Below are 18,901 nucleotides of genomic sequence, written 5' to 3' on the forward strand. Positions count from 1 at the left end.
GGGGCGGGATGCGATGGGAAAGGGGAGGAGAAGGGGAAAAAGGGGTGATGGGACCCCTAAAATGAGTGAGAGATGGAGGAGACCCTCAAAGGAAGAGCAGGAGGGGGCTGAAGAGTGGGGGAGAAACGGCTGGGAGGGGGTGGGAAAGTGGGGAAAAGTGGAGGATGGGACCCTAAAAGTGAGCGGGAGTGGGCTGGGGATTGGGGGATTGTGGGGAAAAGGGTGGAAAGGGTGAAAAGGGGGGAATGGGACTCCAAAACTCCTCTGGGGAGCGGCTGGAAATGGCGGGGGAGGGGATGTGAAATAGGGAGAAGGGTGGAAAAGAGGAAGTGGGAGCACGGGCAGGAGGGTCCCATGGCGGCCGTGGGGCACAGGGGGTGCGGAGCGGGGATCCGGGGTGGCTCCCGGAGCTCTGGGCGTGCTGGGGGCTGCAGGGGGGCACCCCCTGAGCTGTGTCCCGCACACACAGGGGTGTTCCAGGGGATGATGAAGTCCGAGTGTCACTTCATGAAGGGCAGCGAGCGGGTGAGGTTGGTGCAGAGGAGCATCTGACACCGGGAGCAGCAACTGCACTCGCCAGCGATGTGGGGCTGTTGGTGGGGGACACCCCGTGTGGGGAGAAACAGGCGCAGTGCTGGAACAGCCATGCAGCAAGAGTGGGGTACAAAGGGGCTCTGGCGGACAGGCTCTGCCGGCACAACCGCGAGATCGTTGCCCCGTTGCTGGCGGAGCGCAGAGGTGCAGAACGTCGGGCAGAGCGAGTCCCCTCGGGCCCTGCCCTGGGGATGAGCCTGGAGCCCCTCAGCCCCCCTGGAGCCCATCCCCGGGGCCTCTTGTCCTCCCAGGTTCCCCTGAGCTCTCCCAGTCTCTCCCAGTCCCTCCCAGTCCATCGCAGTGTCTCCCAGTGCCCCCGCGCGTGTCCATCGCAGCCCTGCGTGGCGCTGACGCCCCTCAGCCAATCAGAGCGCGTCTCTCTGATGACTCATCAGTTGCCAGGCAGACCCGCAGCGCCGACTGCCCCGTGCTGGACTCGGCCTCCCAGTGCCGCGCGCTCCGTTCCCAGTCGCTCCCAGTGCCCTCCCAGTGCCTCCCCAGTGCCCTCAATCCACTCCCCTCTCACGAGGGCAGCTCACTTCTCTCAGAACACTCCAGCCCAAAGCTGTCTATGCTTCTAGGCCGATCTCTTGTCCTGTTTCTCGGTGTTGGGCATTCCATCAAGAGCCACCCTTCTTTTCAGGCTCGGCAAAGGGGCTGGGAGAGGGTTTGGGGGATCCTCGGAAGGCAGGGAGACACTGGGATGGGGCTTGTGGAGTCCTGGAGGAGATGAGAGTGGGTTTGGCATGTGCTGGAAGGTTTAACGGCGTTCTGGACAGATTGGGGACAAAAAAAAGAGGGGTTTAGGGGGTCCTGATGGCTCTCTGGGGTTTTTTTTGAGAGGTCCTGACCCCTGTGGGCCCCCCACAGATGCCAGCAGACACTGCCCGCAGCCAGATTCTGACGGGGATCGGGGACTTCGTGTTGGGCTTCATCTTCCTGGCGCTGGGGCTCGGCTTTCACTTGCTCGAGGAGGTGACGGGGGGTCCCGGGGATCGCATCCCCCCTCCCCCAGAGCGTGTGTGCCCCCCCGGGGCCCCAGCCCGGTGTCACCCCCTTTGCTCTGCCCACAGAGCTCCTGAGCCGCCGGCGGCCGCAGCCCCTCCCCGTGGCCTCGGGCCCGGCCGGGACCCCCCGCTCCATCCCCGCGCTGATTTTGCGGGGGTCGTGTGTCCCCCCCAACCCCGCTGTGACTCTGCCCCTGCCCAGCTGCTCCCAGTGCTCCCAGTAAGGCTTCCCAGTTCACCCCAGTGCCGTTTATTGGGGAACACTGGGGAGGGACTCTGGGGAACCCCGCAGAGAAGCTGATACTGGGGGGGCAAAACCGGCCCTGGGATGGATCAGGAATGGGGACCCCCGTGTGTCCCCCCCGTGTCACCCCGCTCTGGGTGCTGGGAGCCCCCGGCTGCGGGTGAGGAGCTCTTGGGTGAGTGGGGAGGGGCGCAGGGACGATGGGAAAGGTGTCTGAGAGGGGGATAAGGGCCGGGGGGACAGCGGGAAAGGATTTCCCATGGGAGTCCCTTCGTTTCCCCATCACTTGATCTCTTGAGCTGTTCCCTGGGGCTCTCGGGGGAGCAGAACCTCACGGGAGGCTCCCCAAACCCCTGTCCCTCCCTGGGGGTCTCATGGGGGGTTCCTCCCCACCCAGCAGCTGGTGCTGAGGCGGCCGTGGGGCAGAGAGGGGTGGGAAAGGGGTGTCCAGGGGGGTCCCTTGAGCTCCCAACCTGCTGTGGGGTGCTGGGGGCTGCTGGAGGGGGGCATCCCCTGACCTGTCTCCCACACAGGTGTGTTCCATTCCTGGGGAAAAGCCCACTGGCACTTCCTTGATGACAACAACTGGGTGAAGTTCATGGGCAGGAACATCTACAACTGGGAGCAATTTGGGCACAGGGGATACCCCAAAATTTGGAGGTGGGATGGAGTTGTTTTGAGGTGGAATTGAGCCGTGTGCAGTGGGATGGAGTCGCTTTGAGGCGCCTTCGATCCCTCTCGGCTTTTGGGGTGCAGAGCTGTGAGGGACTGAAATGTTCCGGGTTAATGGCTCAAACCATTGGCCACCGGCAACAGCAGCGGGGCCTTTGCTGGCCGTGGGCACAGGGAGCGCCCGGGGGCACAGGGGGGAACACCCAGCCCGGAGGGGACGAGCCGGGCCTGGAGCCAGGGAAGGGCAGAGGCCGATGGGAAGCAGATCCGGCCAGGTGGGACAGGGCTTTGGAGCAGGGCAGCGCCCTCCCTTACACAGCTGGCCCAGCTCTGGGAACCCGCCCGGGGCAGGCCCGGGACATGCACACAGAGGGCTGGAGGTTTCCATCCCTTCGCATGGGCCATGCCCGGCTCAGCTGCGCTGCCGGGAGGGGCAGGGCCATGTCTTAGAAGGGGCCATAAACCATCAGAGCCCCCAAAGTGCCCCGGGATCCACAGTGTGACATCGGACACTGCAAAACTCCCCCGGGGGAGGTGCCTGGGTGTTCACCCAAACCTGAACCTGTATTAACCCACGGAACTTGGAGTTTCCGGGGCTTCCCCAGCCCCCACGGGATCCAGCCTGGGACCATCACTTACACCAAGGACAGGGACATTGGAACAACCCAAACCAAAAGTTTTGTTGCTGATCCAGGGCTGCTGACTCTGTATCCTTCTACTCTCATACTTCCTTTGCCCTTATACATTTCCTAAGTGTTATTTTTATGCTTTTAATATTACTGGAGATGGTAACCAAAAGGGCTCCAAACCCCCCCCAAACACAGTAACCAAACTGTTCTGAAATAAACCCTACAGAGATATATTTATAAACACAGATCTTTCACTGTTGTTTCACTCTAATCTGCCCCAGGGAGCCATGAACCAGACCCTGGGTTACCCTCGCCTTCAGGGGCGGGGTGGAACAGGAGCCGGACACGGGGAAACTTCTGGAAGCTGCTCAAGGAAGCCACCCCTGGAGGCCCCCTGTTTCCAAAGCCTGGCCATGCAAACCCAGGACACTGGATCCAAACATGGATCACTCAGACGGGGGGCACCAGGGCTCTGCCTGTCGTGGTTTGACGCAGCTGAGCGTCAAGCACACGAAATCTGTTATTTTTCATAAGGGGAAAATAAGAAAATATTGAGGAAAACTAGAGAGCTGTGAGGCAAAACAGGTTCAAACTTAAACAGTTGCTGTACAAAGAAAAAGTTTATTACCAACAGAATTAAAAGCAAATAACACGAAATTCAAGCAAACCTCCCCTCTCTTCCAGCACTTCCCTCCTTTTACCCAACTCGCACAAAGGAAGCAGAACATGGGATTTTGGTCGATGTTGCAGTTCTTGAAAAGTCTCTTTGTTATGCTTAAGGAAAAAAGGGTTTTCTTCTGCATCACGTGGTTCCCAAAGTGCCACCAACAGCAGACCCGCCCAGAAAGAAACAATCTGCTGTGGTGTAAAACATCTCTGCCCTGAAAAATCTCAGAGTTCCTTCACACTGCCAGACATGGGCCATCACATGGGGTTATTAATCTTTTTAAGGATGAGTTACTCTGGCCTGAACACAAAGGCTTTCTTCACCACAAGTCTCTAAAAGCCTGTCACTGCTTCTGGCATGGCCCCTCTTCACAATTTTCACGGGCCACGCGTGAATTCTCCATCCCACCATGTACTCCAAATGGATCAAAGAGACAAACAGTTTGTGATATTACAGTTTCTTACCACGGCCTGCAGGAAGGTTTTTAAGATATGCACGAGAATTGCGGCACCGCCCTCTTTTCTCCCATCTCCATTTCCAGCTCCGTCCCACAGGACTCGCTTTCTCTTCTCTCTGACTCTGAAGCCGCCACGTTGAAGAGTGTTCTTGTTCGGGCTTTACGGTGGAGAAAGCCTCGCTCCCTTTGTGCTGCTGGCTGCGTGGTGTCCTCTTCAGTTCAGCGCGGAGTGTGCTGGCTGCAGACAGGAGGCTCCACCGGCTCCCGCTGGCTCCGCCGGCTCCGCGTGGAGAGGAGAGGGACCCGCCGGTCCCAGGGAGCCGCGCCGGATGGGTTTAGCTGTGAGCAGTCCATGGCTGGCTTTAGCTGCCTGCGGCTCTGGGACAGTTCCCCCCAGCAGTGACACAGGCTCTGTGCCGCGGCGTTGGGAAAGGAGGGGGTGCAGGGGCCCTGGCCCGGCGGGGCCCGGAGGCTCCAAGGCCGCCCCACCTTCTGGCAGGAGAGCTGGAACGAAAGGAATTCCTGCCTTTCCGTGTGGTTTAAATGTGTAAACTGTGAGAAGCATCATTAGTCTAAAAGACTGTCCATCAACTCAGGATCAACCCACTACACCAGCTCTGCTGGAAGTGGGCAAGGGCACCAGAAACCCCAAGGCCCAGCCAGAGCTGCTTCTGGAGGTGCTGGGAGCGGCCAGGGAGGCAGCCCCAAACTGAGGGATAGGAAGGTCTCTTCCGGCCTGGATGAATCCGGGACTCGGGGATCACCCCGGGCCAGGTGCAGCACCTGGCACTTGGCCTTGTGAGGCCTCGTAAGGTTCTCGTTGTGCCACTTCTCAACCTTGCCCAGGTCCCTGTGCACAGCCAAATCCTGCCATGGTGCCCCTGCCACGCTCAGCTGCCCGTCCCCTGCAAACGTGCTGAGGGGGAGCTCGAGCCCCTGCCTGTGTCATTGGGGACGCCACTAAAGAGCCCCAGGGCCAAGGCAGAGCCCTGAGGGACACCCCTCGTCCCCGGCCTGCAGCTGCACATGGAGCCAATGCCCCCAAGTCCCTGACTGCGGCCATCTGGCCAATGGCTCGTGCCCTGAGTAGCCCACCCGCCAAAGCCAGTGTGTGGAGATTGGGCTGTTGAGTGGGACTGTGGCCAAAGCCTCACAGAGGCCAAGGGCTACAAGTGCCCAAGTCCAGGGCCTGCTCAGTGCTACTTCCAGCAGGCTCGGCTGCTGAAGGGGCACCGGCTACGGCCCTTTGTGACACAGGCGCGTGGTGTCAGGGCCCTTGGCCATGCGGAACCTGGGGGTGCCCAGAGACCCTTGTGACATCAGAGAGCTCCACCCTGGCCGAGGGTATCTAAGGGGCACAGAACCTTGGAGTGCCCAGTCCGCTGAGAGCCACTGTCGCAGAAGGAAGCAGCTCCCGCAATCCTTCTGTGCTACAGGACCTCAGAGATGGAAGAGGACAAGGCAAACCCCAGCTCCTCCCAGCCACCCACCCCTGTGCCCAGCGAGCTGCAAGACCAGACCCTCAGCTGGCACTTGGTGGGGGCAGAGAGTGCCTCGGTCAGGCCACAGACAGACACTGAAGAGGAGCAGGGGCCCTTTGTCATCAAGGAGGCAGAGAGGAAACCTGGCATGGATGAGGAGCCTTGCCAGGGGAGAGACACTCGGCCCCAAGAGATTCGCCTGTGGGAAGAGGCAACAGGCCGTGAGTTGTCCCAGTGGGTACCAGCAGTGCCAGTGCAGGAAGTGTCCCTGTGCGGAGTGTGGAGTCACCAAGGGCTGAACCCGTGGAAGATGGGTGTGAGTGTGCAGTGGGGAGATGGGGCACAGCAACAGCTCTACCAGAGGGAACAAAGAGTGAAAGTCCAGGAGCTGCCCCAAGGGGAAGAAGAGGGGAATGACCCAAAGCTGTCCCAGCAGGGCGAAGGAAGGGTGAGGGGCCAGGAGGCAGACAAGGGGTCACTCCTGGCAGAGAAAGGGAGCGAGGAGGGCACCTCAGCTGGAGACAATGAAGACTGCCAATACCACACCCAGCTTGAGCTGTCCCAAGAGTGCCAAGGTGCGGCAAAGCCAGAGCTGTCCCAAGGAGAGGTCAGCAGCTCCCAAGACCCCTCTGACGGGGATAACGGCATCGAGCCAGAGCCGTGCCACGCAGAGCTCAATGAGTGGGAAGAGTACATCTACCGAGAGGTTTGCATAGAGGAAGATGGCAGCGACAGAGACCTCACACAGAGCACCTGGCAATACACGTGCATCTTCAGCTTCGGGGTCCCGCCCTCGCTGCCGAAGGACGCCGCCTGGGACGGACTCAGCGTCCTCGAGCTGCGCGAAGAAGGCGGGCGCCGAAGCCTGGCAGCTCTTGCGGCAGACGGGCTCCCGGCGCCCGTCCCTCGGGAGGCCTGGGCCGAGCGCCCGGCACGGGAGCCGCTCTGGGCCTCGCTTCCCCCCGTGCGAGGCCGAGCCGCCACGGGACCCGCAGCTTCTCCTGTGCTGGCCTGGCAGGAGCCGGGGCCTGCCCCGCACAGCCCCCGCGGCCCCTCGGCTGCCCAGCCGGCTGCCCCCAGCAAGCGGCCCGGCCGCCTCAGGCGGGCGCTGCGGGCGCTGCGGGCGCTGTTCCGCTGCCGCTGCCTGGCGCCGCGGACGCGGGAGTAGCGCCCGCCCGGCCCGGGGCTGCCGATGGCGGCCGGGCCGGGGCCTGCGCGGGCCCCCGGGAGCCGCACGGGCGGCCTCGGCCTGGCCGGGCCCCGCAGCCTGAGCTGCCCCGGCTGCTTTGGGCCGTGCCGGGGGCGTCTCCCCGACGCCCAAAGTCACCGGCGTGGCCGGCCCCAAACAGCGCCCGTGGAGCGCGCTCGGTGCCGGCGCGCTCGGCGGGGAAGCCCAGAGAGTCACCGAGGTGCCCAGAGACCCTGCCGGGCACCCGGTGCCACTGGCACCCGGGCAGCGCCAGCGTCGCCCCGAAACCACGTCCCCAAGGGCCACATCTGCACAGCTCCTGAACGCTGCAGAGACAAGGACTCCACCACTGCCCTGGGCAACTTCTTCCAGTGCCTCACGCCTCTGCCAAGGAAAAACTGCTTCAGATCTTGAATCTGAACCTCCCCTGGTGGCATCAAAGGCCACGGACATGACTGCAGGACTTTGACTCAACAAGTGGAAGCTGACTTTAAGAAATAGTAATAGTTTAAAAAAAAAACCCCGGAAATTAAAAAAAACCTCCTCATACAGGAAAAAAGAATAGGAATAGGAATAGGAATAGGAATATTGTGATGATGAAGAAATAGCAGTAGTAAATAGGAGGAAGAAGAAAAAGGAATAGAATATTAATAAAAATAGTAAGTTGAATAAGAATAAGAAGAGCATAGGAATAAGAAGAAGAAGAGGAAGAAGAAATAGTAGTAAGCAATAAGAATATGAAAAAGAAAAGAATAAGCATAACAAGTGAATAAGATTAATTAGAATACGAAGAATATGATGAAGAAAAAACAGTAGTAGTAAATAAGAAGAAAAATTAAAATAGGAATAAGAAGAATAAGAGTAAGACGAAGAAGAAGCAGGAGTAGTAGAAGTAATTAAAAAGAAGAAGGCAAAGAAGAAGAAGATTTAGATGAAGAAGAAGAAATAGGAAATAGTAATAATAATAATATCAAATTAAAATACACATCCACACATCCTCTAGAATCCCATCCCTCCCATTTGTTGTTACAATAAAATGCATGTCCAATAAAATCCGTTTGTTGTCCTCATATGGTCTCACTTGCACCTTCCCTGGGGCACAGGCGTCTCTCCCTCTTGGCATCCTAACCCATGGGCAGGGTCCCTTCCAGCCACAAGCATGCCAGGATTCTGTCAGGGACTCCCTTCCCTTCTTCCCTCTGCTTCCAGCTGGAAAATGTGCAGCAAAGCAGCCTTTGCTGTCTGCTCTGGGAGCCCTCCCAGCTGCTGGACCTTGTCCCCTGGCCCTGCACAGCTCCCTTGGGAGGCACGGCAGGAGCAGCAGCGTGGGAGCCTCGGGAATGCCCCTCTGGGATCCATGGCACACACTGCAATGAGCTGGAATTCCAGTTCCCAGTGAGGAAAAGATGTTCCTGCCCTTCAAGGCAAAGCTCTGAAGGGGCTGAAACCCAAGTGGAGCAAGATCTTACAGTGACATTTCACTGCCAGCCTCCATAACTTCATCCAGGGCTGCTTTAGCTCCTGGATTGGGGAAAAAAAACCATCAGGGGAGGGTCTTTGGCTGGGAGCTGCCCTGGGCAAAGGGAGACACTGGGAGGGAAAAGAGCAGGCAAAGGAAGGCAGGAGAGAAAGGAGGACCCGGCCAAGAGCATCACTCCGGATCTCTGAGGGAAGGGGAAACCTTTTGTTGTATGGAAACCAACAAAAACTCGGAGTATCTCTGCCAGGCCACTGAAGGCCTCTCCTGCCCCACTCCCCTCAAGCAAAGTGCCCCTCCTTGCCCATCCTCGCAGCACTGTCCTCATGCCCTTCTGCTCGTTGTGGATGATGGGGCAGAGGGTTTGTTCCAGGGCATCCTGCAAGCACCAGGCAGGACAGTTCCACCAGGATGGGAACCCAGCTCAGGGCTGAGGGACTCAGAAAATCTAAACACCAACACAACACCAACAGGGCACATTTGTCACTTTTGCTACAAAAGGCAGCACTGAAAATGATGGGTAATGAGAGCCTCCTAATTACCCCAATCCCTTCTCCATTTTAAACTTTCTCTGAAATAACCAGAATAGCTCTTCAAATTCCTTCATCTTTGTCAGTCCCAGATCTTTGGAGAGCAGACTGGGGAAGAGAGCACAACATCAGCATGTTGGTAATCAGACATGGCTTGTTGTCCATTTCTCCTTACTCAATTACAGCAGATATTGGGAATAACCAGCTGTCCTGAGGAATTTTTCCTGCAGCAAGTTATTTTCCTGTCATGGTCCATCTGTAATTCTATCACTTTATTACTTATTAAATGATTTATTATTTATTAAAGCACCAATATAAATACAGTACAGCGCCTTGCAATTACTCCCCCTTATATTTATAAACCTCAAAGTCTTCCAGGTCTTAACAACATCTTTCTTCTATTCTTACTCTTTGGGTGCATCAAAAGACTCCTACTCACAGCAGTAGAGAAAACCTTCTCGTTAAAGAGTACCAGTGGTACAAGATCTACCCAGGCAGCCGTAGCCGTGGCTACCAGAGAAACATCTTGCTGGGATCATACCCAAAGCCCCCCAGTTTAAGGTTTAAGTTTCCTTTATTTTTTTAAACAAAAACGGGGGAGATGTTGCTGTGCACCTTCCCCCCCGTACTTGGTCTGTCCCTGATCATTTAATTTTCAATCAGTTTGTAGTTTCCCCTCCCCTTGCTGCATTGTATACGCCTTGCCTTAGCTGCCAATCCTTGATGTACACCACCCCTTTCCCCTCCCCCTTCTAGAAAGTTCTTCCCCCCTCGATACCCCCTTGGTCCCTTTGAATTTCTCCCCTCCCCTTGTTTTCCCTCATTGGCTAATTGTATGTCACTCCACCTGTGAACCCTCCCCTTCTCCTTCCCGACTGGCCCTGAGATTGTTGCTGCCCTTTGTCCAACCCTCCTTTAAAAAGCTGTGCAACCCCTTTTCTGGGGTCTTCGGTCCCTGGTCCCCCTGAGGACAACAAAGCCCTGGATACTCTACTGGAGTCCCCTCCTTCCTTCTTGCCTCTGCCTGCGAGTGCAAACCATTCAGCACCCTGAGAGCTTTGCCTCTTGCGGCGAGACCAGCTTCATCTTGGTCTTCGGAGCGCATCAGATCCCTCACTGCGAGTGACCGGGCAGCTCCAGCAGCGACAGTTATGTACTTGGAATCGCCGTGCTTATGCTCAGTGGCAAAAGCACAAACCCAGAAGCAAGGCAGAAAAGGGTACTTACTTTCAAGACATGCGAGATTTGTAAAGAATTACAAATGACCAAAGAAAAAGGGGGGATTGAGAAACGAGTGATCAATACTTAACTCATGTAAGCACAGTTAACTATTGGGAGACAGCAAATGTTAATCACAAAAGCGGAGAAGCAGGATTCGCCCTAATCTTGTCAAGATAAGAGGAACAAGAATCTGTTTGAAACCAGCACAGAAACTGCTGAGTCACCCCACAAAGGACTGCCCGTGCTCCAGAAAGAAAGGTGAAAAGTGCATTGTGATGAAGAGTACGGATCTTCATTGGAAAGACCCGCGAGGAAGAAGAGGAGCCTTCCTCAGTGCGACCACCAGGACACACCACTCATGTGTGACACATATGCTAATGATATTAATGACTTCCAAGAACTGATTTCTATAACCACCCCTATCCCAAAGAATGTGATGAATATTCATGAATTTTACCCATAATATTGTGTTGTAGGAAGTGCCGTGTGTGTGTGTGTGTGTGTGTGTGTGTGTGTGTGTGTGTTTTTGGAGGAGAGATCCCCCACGTATCCGGTGCTGAATAAAGCAAATACCCACTTCTCTGACTGTCTCTGAAGTGCCTCTTGGCCCAGTTTGGGCGATTCGGGATCCTAAAAAGCTGCCAGGGGTCCCAAAATCTCCCAAATCCTGTCAGGGATCCCAAAAACCCCATCAGGAACACCCCCAAACCTGCTGGGACAGGTCCCGCATGGTGGCCAGGACTGCAGACCCCAAAATCCTGAAAGGGACCCTAAAAACCCCATCAGGGATCCCCTGCGGCACAGGTCCCGCATGCAACCCCAAAAACCCCCAAAAATTCATCAGGGGGTCCCAAAAAGCCCTCAGGAACACCCCAGGAACCCCAAAACCTGGCTGTGACAGGTTCTGCGTGGTGGCCAGAACTGCGGACCCCAAAATCCCATCAGGGACACCCCAAAATCCTGTCTGGGACCCCCTCCCGTGTTGGGGACAGTCCTGGGGTGTCCCCCCATCCCCTCCCGGTTTGTCCCTTGTCCCCCTCCCGTGCTGGGGACAGTCCTGGGGTGTCCCCCCGATCCCCTCCCGGTGCATCCCGTGTCCCCTCCCGCCTTGGGGACATTTGGGGACACCCCCGTCACCCAGGTAGCCGCACGGCCACGTCCCGGCCGATGCCCGAGGAGCAGCGGTGACAGGGACAGTGCGCGCCGGGGGGCGGCCATGGCTGTCACCCCCCCACCCCGGCAAAGGCTCTTAACGGGATCAGCGCTCACGTGGCACCGGGACCGGGATCAGGATCGGGATCGGGGTCAGGATCAGGGTCAGCCACCCCCGGGATCGGGGTCAGCCACCCCCGGCATCGGGATTGGGGTCCGAACCTTAGTCAGGATCGGGGTCAGGATCGGGATCAGCCGCCCCTGGGATCGAGATCGGGGTCAGCCACTCCCGGGATCGGAATTGGGATCGGGACAGGGATTAGGATGGGGGTCCGCGCCCCCGGGATGGGGGGAGATTTGGGGACATTCTTGGAGACAGCACAAAGTGTGGGGGGAGCTCGGGGGGCCGCCCCCTCTCCTGGGGACCCTAAATCCCCCCCTCCCCACCCCAGGGGACGCTGGGGACCCCAAAACTTCCCCTCCTCGAGTGGCCAGAGCGAGCTCTGCGCTCCGGGACCGGACACCCCCTGGACCGGGCTCCGCGCTCCCGGACCGGACACCGGACACCCCCCGAACCGGGCTCCGCGCTCCGGGACCGGACACCGGACACCACGTCCAACAACTAAATGCGGACCGGCCTTCTTATTTGAATAACCCCGCCCACAAGGCCGACAAACCACTGGGCAATACCAGCGTAATTTGCATGGCCACGCCCACAAGCCCACACGCCACACCGAGCAGGGCCCACCTATTTTACATAACCACGCCCACCCACGCCCACCAATCACACCGCGGTATTCCCCTTGCATTTTGCATAACCCCGCCCTCATCCTGGCCACGCCCAGCACCGGCTGCAGCCGCCGCCAGTCGCTGTTGCCTCCCAGTGCTCCCAGTAAGTGCCGTACTGGGAGGGATCGTGCTCCCAATTCCTTCCCGGTGCTCTCAGTATCGGTCCCAGTGCCGCGCGGGGCGGGGCCGCTTTGGGAACCCCCCCAGGGCACAGCGCGGCTGCTTTGGGGTGTCGGAACCTGCCCGGGCCGGGGCGGGAGCGGAGGAGCAGCGGGAGGAAGAGGAAGGAGAGAGGAGGAGGAGGAGGAGGAGGAGGAGGAGGAGGAGGAGCAGGAAAAGGAGGAGGAGGAAGAGGAGGAGCAGCAGCAGAAGCGCGCGGTTCCCCCGCCCGCCCGCTGAGGCCGCAGCTCCCCCGGCTCCGGCAGCATCGCCCCCCCGCATCCCGAGGTGAGCGGGGAGGGGGAGCTCGCCCCAAATCCATCGAGGGTCTCCGGGAGGGATTTTTGCGGGGCAGGCGATGTTCGGAGCTTGCAGGAGCCCAAAGCTGAGCCGCAAATGGCCCTTGGGGGGGGTGTGGGGGCGATATCGGTTTTGGGGATCCCCGGGAGAGCCGGGGGGGAACGCGAGAGCCCCGGAGTAGGGAGAGCGGAGGGGGGCGATTCCGGAGCCGGGGGACCCCCTGCAGCCTGGAGGGGTGGGGGAGGCTGGAGATGAGTGGGGTCCGGGCCCCTCGACACTGAAAGGAGCGGCGACTTCTCGAGCTGGGCTCGGGCAGCGGAACCACCAAACCCAAGGCGCTCAGGCCTTGTTTTCCCCCAGAGCAGGATTTCCCATTGCCAAGCCGTGGCCGGATGGAGGAGGAGGAGGCCGCGAAGAAGAGGAAGATGCCCCGGGAGCCCCAGGCAGGTGAGGAGGAAGTCAGTGCCCCTTTCCCTTCTCTCCTGCTCCATCTCCCAGCCCAGCATCGTCCCCGGCTGCAGGACAACCCCGCTGCCGACGCCGTCCTGCCGGGGACGGACTGGGGGGATCTCCTTCCCCTTCCCTGTGGCACGGAGGCAAATGCCATCCTCTCCTTGTCCTTCCTCCCCAGACAGGGAGCTGAGCACGGAGCCCAGAGAGAACAAATCCCAGTGGCAGAAGCTGGTGGGAGAGGCCGTTTTGAGTGGCTCCACGGGGCAGGAATCTAAGGGGGAGGAAGAGCCCCAGAGATGCTGCACAAGGAGGGGCTGCAAACACAGCCCAAGGAGGTCCAAGGAGGAAGGCGGCCGGAGATCCAGCCAGAGCTTGGAGCTGGGGGTCCATGAACAGCTTCACAATGGGGAGAAGCCCCACAAGTGCTCAAAATGTGGGAAGGGCTTCAGGTGGAAGTCCAGACTGATTGTCCACCAGAGAATCCACACCGGAGAGAGGCCCTACGAGTGTGGGGAGTGTGGGAAGAGCTTCAGAGACAGCTCCAGTCTGATCTGCCACTGGAAAATCCACACAGGGGAGAGGCCCTACGAGTGTGGAGAGTGTGGGCAGAGCTTCAGCCAGAGCTCCAACCTGATTGTCCACCAGAGAAGCCACACAGGGGAGAGGCCCTACGAGTGTGGGGAGTGTGGGAAGAGGTTTCCAAGGAGCTGCAGTCTCCTCAAACATGAGCAGAGTCACACGGATGAGAGGCCCTTCCGCTGCCCCGACTGCGGGAAGGGCTTCCAGCGCAACTACACCCTCATCATCCACCGGCGCATCCACACCGGGGAGAGGCCCTATGAGTGTCCCGAGTGTGGGAAGAGCTTCTCACAGAGCTCTTCCTTGACCCAGCACCAACGGAGCCACCGCTAAGGGAAGCCCTGCGAGTGCCCCGAGTGCGGGAAGAGCTTCGTGCGCTGCTCCAGCTCCATCCCCCGTGGGAGGATCGGCGTTGGATGATCCCCAGTGACCCCCGTTGGGCAGAGCCCCAGAGCTCCGTGGTGCTGGTGATCTGTGTGGGAAGACACCAGGCTGGGGGGCTCCGCCTCTTCCTGGCTCCCAGTGGCCTTGATTTTCTTTTCATTTCTCTTTGTCCTTTCAAAACACCCAAACCCAGGGTAAAAATAAAGATGTTGAACTAAGACATGGATGGGGACGTGGGGGGATCTTCCAGGGGATATGGGAGATGCTGGCTTCAAGGGAGTTGAGGGTTCCTGGTGATTCATTAAATCTCGATATCCATGGACAAAGACCCTCTAACTAATTAAAGTTAGAAAGTGGTATGTTTATTCAGGCACCAGTGGGGGGGCATGGGAGTAGCCTCCTAAAGACATGCCAGCCAAGTACAAGGTTTCTCGTTCTCTATTTATTACTCAAAGTTTTACATCTTCTGCATATGTAAGACCCCAGCACCTCCCATCCTCTGCTTTGTATTAAAATGAGATCATTGGTCTTTCACGCATGCGCAGTTTCTCTCTTGAATTGGGTCAGTGGTCCTGAAAGAGGAAGTCAGGAATGTCTTCCTCACAGTGACCTTTTTACCTCCTTGCTGTTGGCAGGCCTTCGTGACCTCTTGGCGCAGCCCAAGATCTCCTACTTTTGATTAATTATTACAAAACCCAGGTGCTGTTCTTGGTTCTATTAGTTTCAATTTCTTTTGATGACAGTTCATTCATTTTGTTTCCTTCTATAAACAACAAAACTTAAAAATATAATGGCAAATAATACATCACTTAGCTCTAGCTTAGGCATCTACTAAGCATTAACTTATCTTTTGTTTTTCTACTTTGTGTCTTAATACAAATTTCTTCTAACTCTTAGCTAAAATTTTAACTTTTCAGAACCTTGACTCAAACACCTAAGAAAGCAGTATTTCTCTCAGGTTTGTTATAGCATATGCGCAGGGGCACGCACACAGACAGAAACAATCAGGCAAGGAAGGTTCCTGTGAAAAATTCCCCTCAGAGGTCAGTGAAATCCTCACTTTGGAAGCTTTTTCCTCTCCTGCTGGGCACAGGATCAGGCCTCGAGCAGTGAGAATATTGGCCCAGGACACATCGTGGTTTGGCGATCTCCAGGTATAGCAAACCTGAAGGTTTGCTGGCTCTGAGAGGCCCCCTCAGAGGGAGATTGCTGGTCACAGCCCGCGGCGGCCCAGGAGAGCTCAAAGGGTCTCCTTTTGGGCCGCTGTTGAGAGGGTCACAAGAGAGTGGGCTTCAGTCATAATGATGTTTCATCCCGGCCACAGTTTGGGTCGGCACTTTCTCTGAAAGTGGGAGAGCAGGAATGCTATGCCATTCAGGCAAGAGGAACCTTTTCCAGGGCTGGTCATAAGGAAAGCAGGAGCTCCTCAGCAATTCCTGGGAGCAGACAGTATTTCTGACAAGCTCGGAAAGAGCTGAGCCCAGGTGCTGTTTTCAAAGCCAAGGCCTAACAAGCATTTCTCAGATCACAGTGCAGCCTGGAAAGGAGGAGAGGGGAATGCACCAGCACACTGGGATTACAGGGATGTCCATGGCCTGGGATGATGCTGGAACAATGCCAGGCACCCACCAAAGCCACTCTGTCCCTGCCCCCCGCAGCCGCACAGGGGAGAGAAAATGGAACCGAGTGTTCTTGGGATGGGATACGACTGGGAGAGATCCCTCAGCAAACACCAGCACAGGCACAACAGACTCAGCCTGGGAATTTATTACCAACCAAATCCCAGCAGCACAAGGAGAAGGCAAAGAAATCTCTCCAACACCTTCCCCCCACCCAGCGGGGATCACCCGGAACCGGGGTCACCAGGGCTCTGCCCCACGGGGGTCACTGGGGATCATCCAACGCCGATCCTCCCACGGGGGATGGAGCTGGAGCAGCGCACGAAGCTCTTCCCGCACTCGGGGCACTCGCAGGGCTTCCCTTAGTGGTGCCTCCGTTGGTGTTGGGTCAAGGCAGAGCTGCTGAAGAAGCTCTTCTCACACTGGGGACACTCGTAGGGCCTCTCCCCGGTGTGGATGCGCCGGTGCCTGATGAGGGTGGAGTTGTATTTGAAGCCTTTCCCGCAGTCGGAGCAGCGGAAGGGCCTCTCATCCGTGTGAATGCGCTGATGTCTGAGGAGATCGGAGCTGCTTGGAAACCTCTTCCCACACTCAGAACACTCGTAGGGCCTCTCCCCAGTGTGGGTGCGCTGGTGTACCTTCAGTTCGGAGATCCGGCCGAAGCTCTTCCAACAATCCAAGCACTCATAGGGCCGTTCCCTGGTGTGGACCACCTGGTGCTGGATCAGGTGGGAGCTGCTGGTGAAGCTCTTCCCACATTCCCCACACTCATAGGGCCTCTCCCCAGTGTGGATCCTCTGGTGTTCCCTCAGCTTGCAGTTCCACCTGAAGCCCTTCCCACATTCCAGGCACTTGTGGGGCTTCTCCCCACCCTGAGGCTTCTCCCCCGGCTCCGAGCTCCCCCTGGATCTCCGGCCCCCTTCCCGGCACAGGGGGGCTCTTTCCCCCTTGGATCTCTCTGGGCTGCGTTTGCAGCCCCTCCTCCTGCGGCATCTCCGGGGCTTTTCCTCCTCCTCCATCCGGCCACGCCTTGGGAATGACAAATCCTGGATTGGGGAAAAAACAAGGGGTGAGCGCCTTGGGCTGGGGGCTCCTCCTGCCCAGGTCCATCACCGGGCATCTTGTGTCCATAAAAACCTCCAAAACACCAAGGTTCAGCCCAAAATGCCCCCAGACATCAAGACACAGACACAAAACTCCCAAAACATCAAGATTCAGATAAAACACCCTCCAAAATATAAACACATTCAGCCCCCACAAAAATACCAAAGCACCAACATGGAGACCAAGAAACCTCAGAAACACCAAGATTCACTCCCAGGAAAATTGTGGATCCCCCTCCCTGATCACCTGCTGCATGGGGGGGGCAACGCTCCCGGGGCTGGGGGGAGGCTGCAGATACAGCGAGTGCTGGAACCTTGCGGTGCCTCCTCTTCCTGCTCCTCCTCCTCCTCCTCCTGTATCCCTACTCTTCCTCACACTCTTCCTCACACTACTCCTTCTCCTGCAGAATCCCACCTGCTGCTCCCACGTCCATCTTTTCACCATTTTGGTCTCCAGCCCTGCTCCTCCAGCCTTTCTCCTCCTCCCCCCAGGCCCAGCACCCACCCCTGGCTCGCTCTGCCCCCCAGAGCTCTCGCATCCCACAGCACCAGCAGGGATGCAGCTGCGGCAGCTCGGGCTGCGGCAGCGCTGGGCTCTCGGCCGCTCCTGCCCGCACTCGGCCCCCGCCGCAGCCACTTCTGCCAGCACAGCACGGGCCGGCCCGGCCTTGGCGCTCCCCCCCTCCCACCTCCCCAAATTCCCCTCGCGGGGGGCGCCAAGGCCGGGCCACACGGGGGCTCCAGCTGGGGAGCGCCGGGCGCTGCGGCTCTGCCTGGCAACTGCTGACTCACCAGCGCCGCGCCTTCTGATTGGCTGAGCGCTGCCTGAGGGCCGCGCCTGCACCAAGGGGGGACACCCTGCTCCAGGGGGGATGGCCCGAAAACCGGGCACCCCCAGCCAAGGAACAACAGCAACGCCTCCCTACAAACACATGCTCTCAATCTGCTCGGACACAGCCACACCGACTTGGACACAAGCAAGTGACACCACAAACCATCAGCTCCACAAAATGGTACTGAATGACACACACTGCTGCTCAGCCAAGCTCCTGCTCAATTCCTCAACTTCCAGAACAACAACAAAGCCGGAACACAACCATGGACATCGTGTCCTATACAAAAGGGGACAATGTTGAGGTAGTTTGCACATTCTCCCAGAGCTAATTAAGGACATGGACACCCAGCGGAGGTAAAAAGGGAAGTCGAGAAGGGGTCTCAGCAACAGGGGACGGATGGTGTTGGTGTGCTGGGAAAGGATTGGTTGAAGGGAATGTGCAGGAATATGGTTAAGGCACACAGCAGCAGGAGGCATCTATGTGGGAAGAAAGGAAAAGGAAGATGGAAAAGAGGAGGAAGAGAAAAATAGTGAGAATTGCTATGTTTTCCAGAACCTTCCACAATTTTATCCTCAAAAAGGGCCAAAACCCTCTTATCCTCAGGGCCAGCTCCATCTCCTTTGTATCCCTGCGTTCCAGGACTGGAATAAAAAGAAGCTCAGGATTTCAGGGGGTTTCTCTGTGGTGGGGAGCAGCAGGACAGGGCAGCACGGGCTGGGGCCTGTGGGGAGCTGCGGGGCCGGGCCGGGGCTGTGGGGCAGCCGGGGCTCAGCGCCGGGCACTGCCTGACCCCAACACCCCCCGGGCAGGGCCGGCAGTGGCCCCCGGCCCCCAGGAGGCTGCGGGATGTGGAAGGATCAGGATTTTCTTTCATCGATCTTGTTTGGGTCACTGGAGAAACGAATGATTGTGCAGAAAGCTCAGCAGCTGTCAGAGGATGAGCACCCACAGGCACTGAGGGGGCTGCAGGAGAGGCACAAGAAGCCCCTGCAGCACTTGGCCAGAAAGGCTCAGCAGGGGAATGCAAGAAGGGATGAGCAAAAGGCCAAGGTGAAGGCAAAGGCCATGGCAGAGTTTCTACAGCCCCCCAGGGATGAACCGCAGGGCCCAAGGGGGCCCCAGCACCCAGGGGACGGCGGCGGCCACAAGCACCTGGCACAGGCATTGCCCTCCTCGGCACGGCAGAGCCCACCCAAACAGCCCCTGCCAAGGAATCAGGGCTCCAGCTGCAGGCCACAAGGACACTGCAAGCACAGACAGCAGCACCCTCAGCACCAGCAAGTCCACCCCTGATGGACATGGATTGTCAGGGCTCTCAGAGCTCCCAGCACACCAGGGACCCACCGCACCAGAGCCCTT

General features: G+C 57.9%; 2 protein-coding genes across 2 annotated transcripts; one reads left to right on the top strand and one right to left on the bottom strand.

Moving 5' to 3' along the window:
- The first annotated feature begins 12,453 nt into the window (after nt 1-12,453).
- Nucleotides 12,454-14,668, top strand: LOC125318811 (zinc finger protein 239-like). The gene is made up of 3 exons (XM_048289744.1): nt 12,454-12,556; nt 12,929-13,015; nt 13,200-14,668. The coding sequence occupies exons 2-3, from the start codon at nt 12,961-12,963 to the stop codon at nt 13,931-13,933; spliced, it is 789 nt and encodes a 262-aa protein (XP_048145701.1). The 5' UTR covers nt 12,454-12,556; nt 12,929-12,960; the 3' UTR covers nt 13,934-14,668.
- A 1,327-nt stretch (nt 14,669-15,995) lies between these two features.
- Nucleotides 15,996-17,151, bottom strand: LOC125318722 (zinc finger protein 3-like; the record flags this gene model as incomplete). Its single annotated transcript, XM_048289657.1, has 2 exons — nt 17,122-17,151; nt 15,996-16,436 (listed from the first exon to the last, which is right to left on the bottom strand). Coding segments are annotated over exons 1-2 (471 nt in total), but the record flags the coding sequence as incomplete, so codon positions are not given.
- Between the last annotated feature and the right edge of the window lie 1,750 nt (nt 17,152-18,901).

Source organism: Corvus hawaiiensis, chromosome 31, assembly GCF_020740725.1.
Source record: "Corvus hawaiiensis isolate bCorHaw1 chromosome 31, bCorHaw1.pri.cur, whole genome shotgun sequence".
Lineage (NCBI taxonomy): Eukaryota > Metazoa > Chordata > Aves > Passeriformes > Corvidae > Corvus > Corvus hawaiiensis.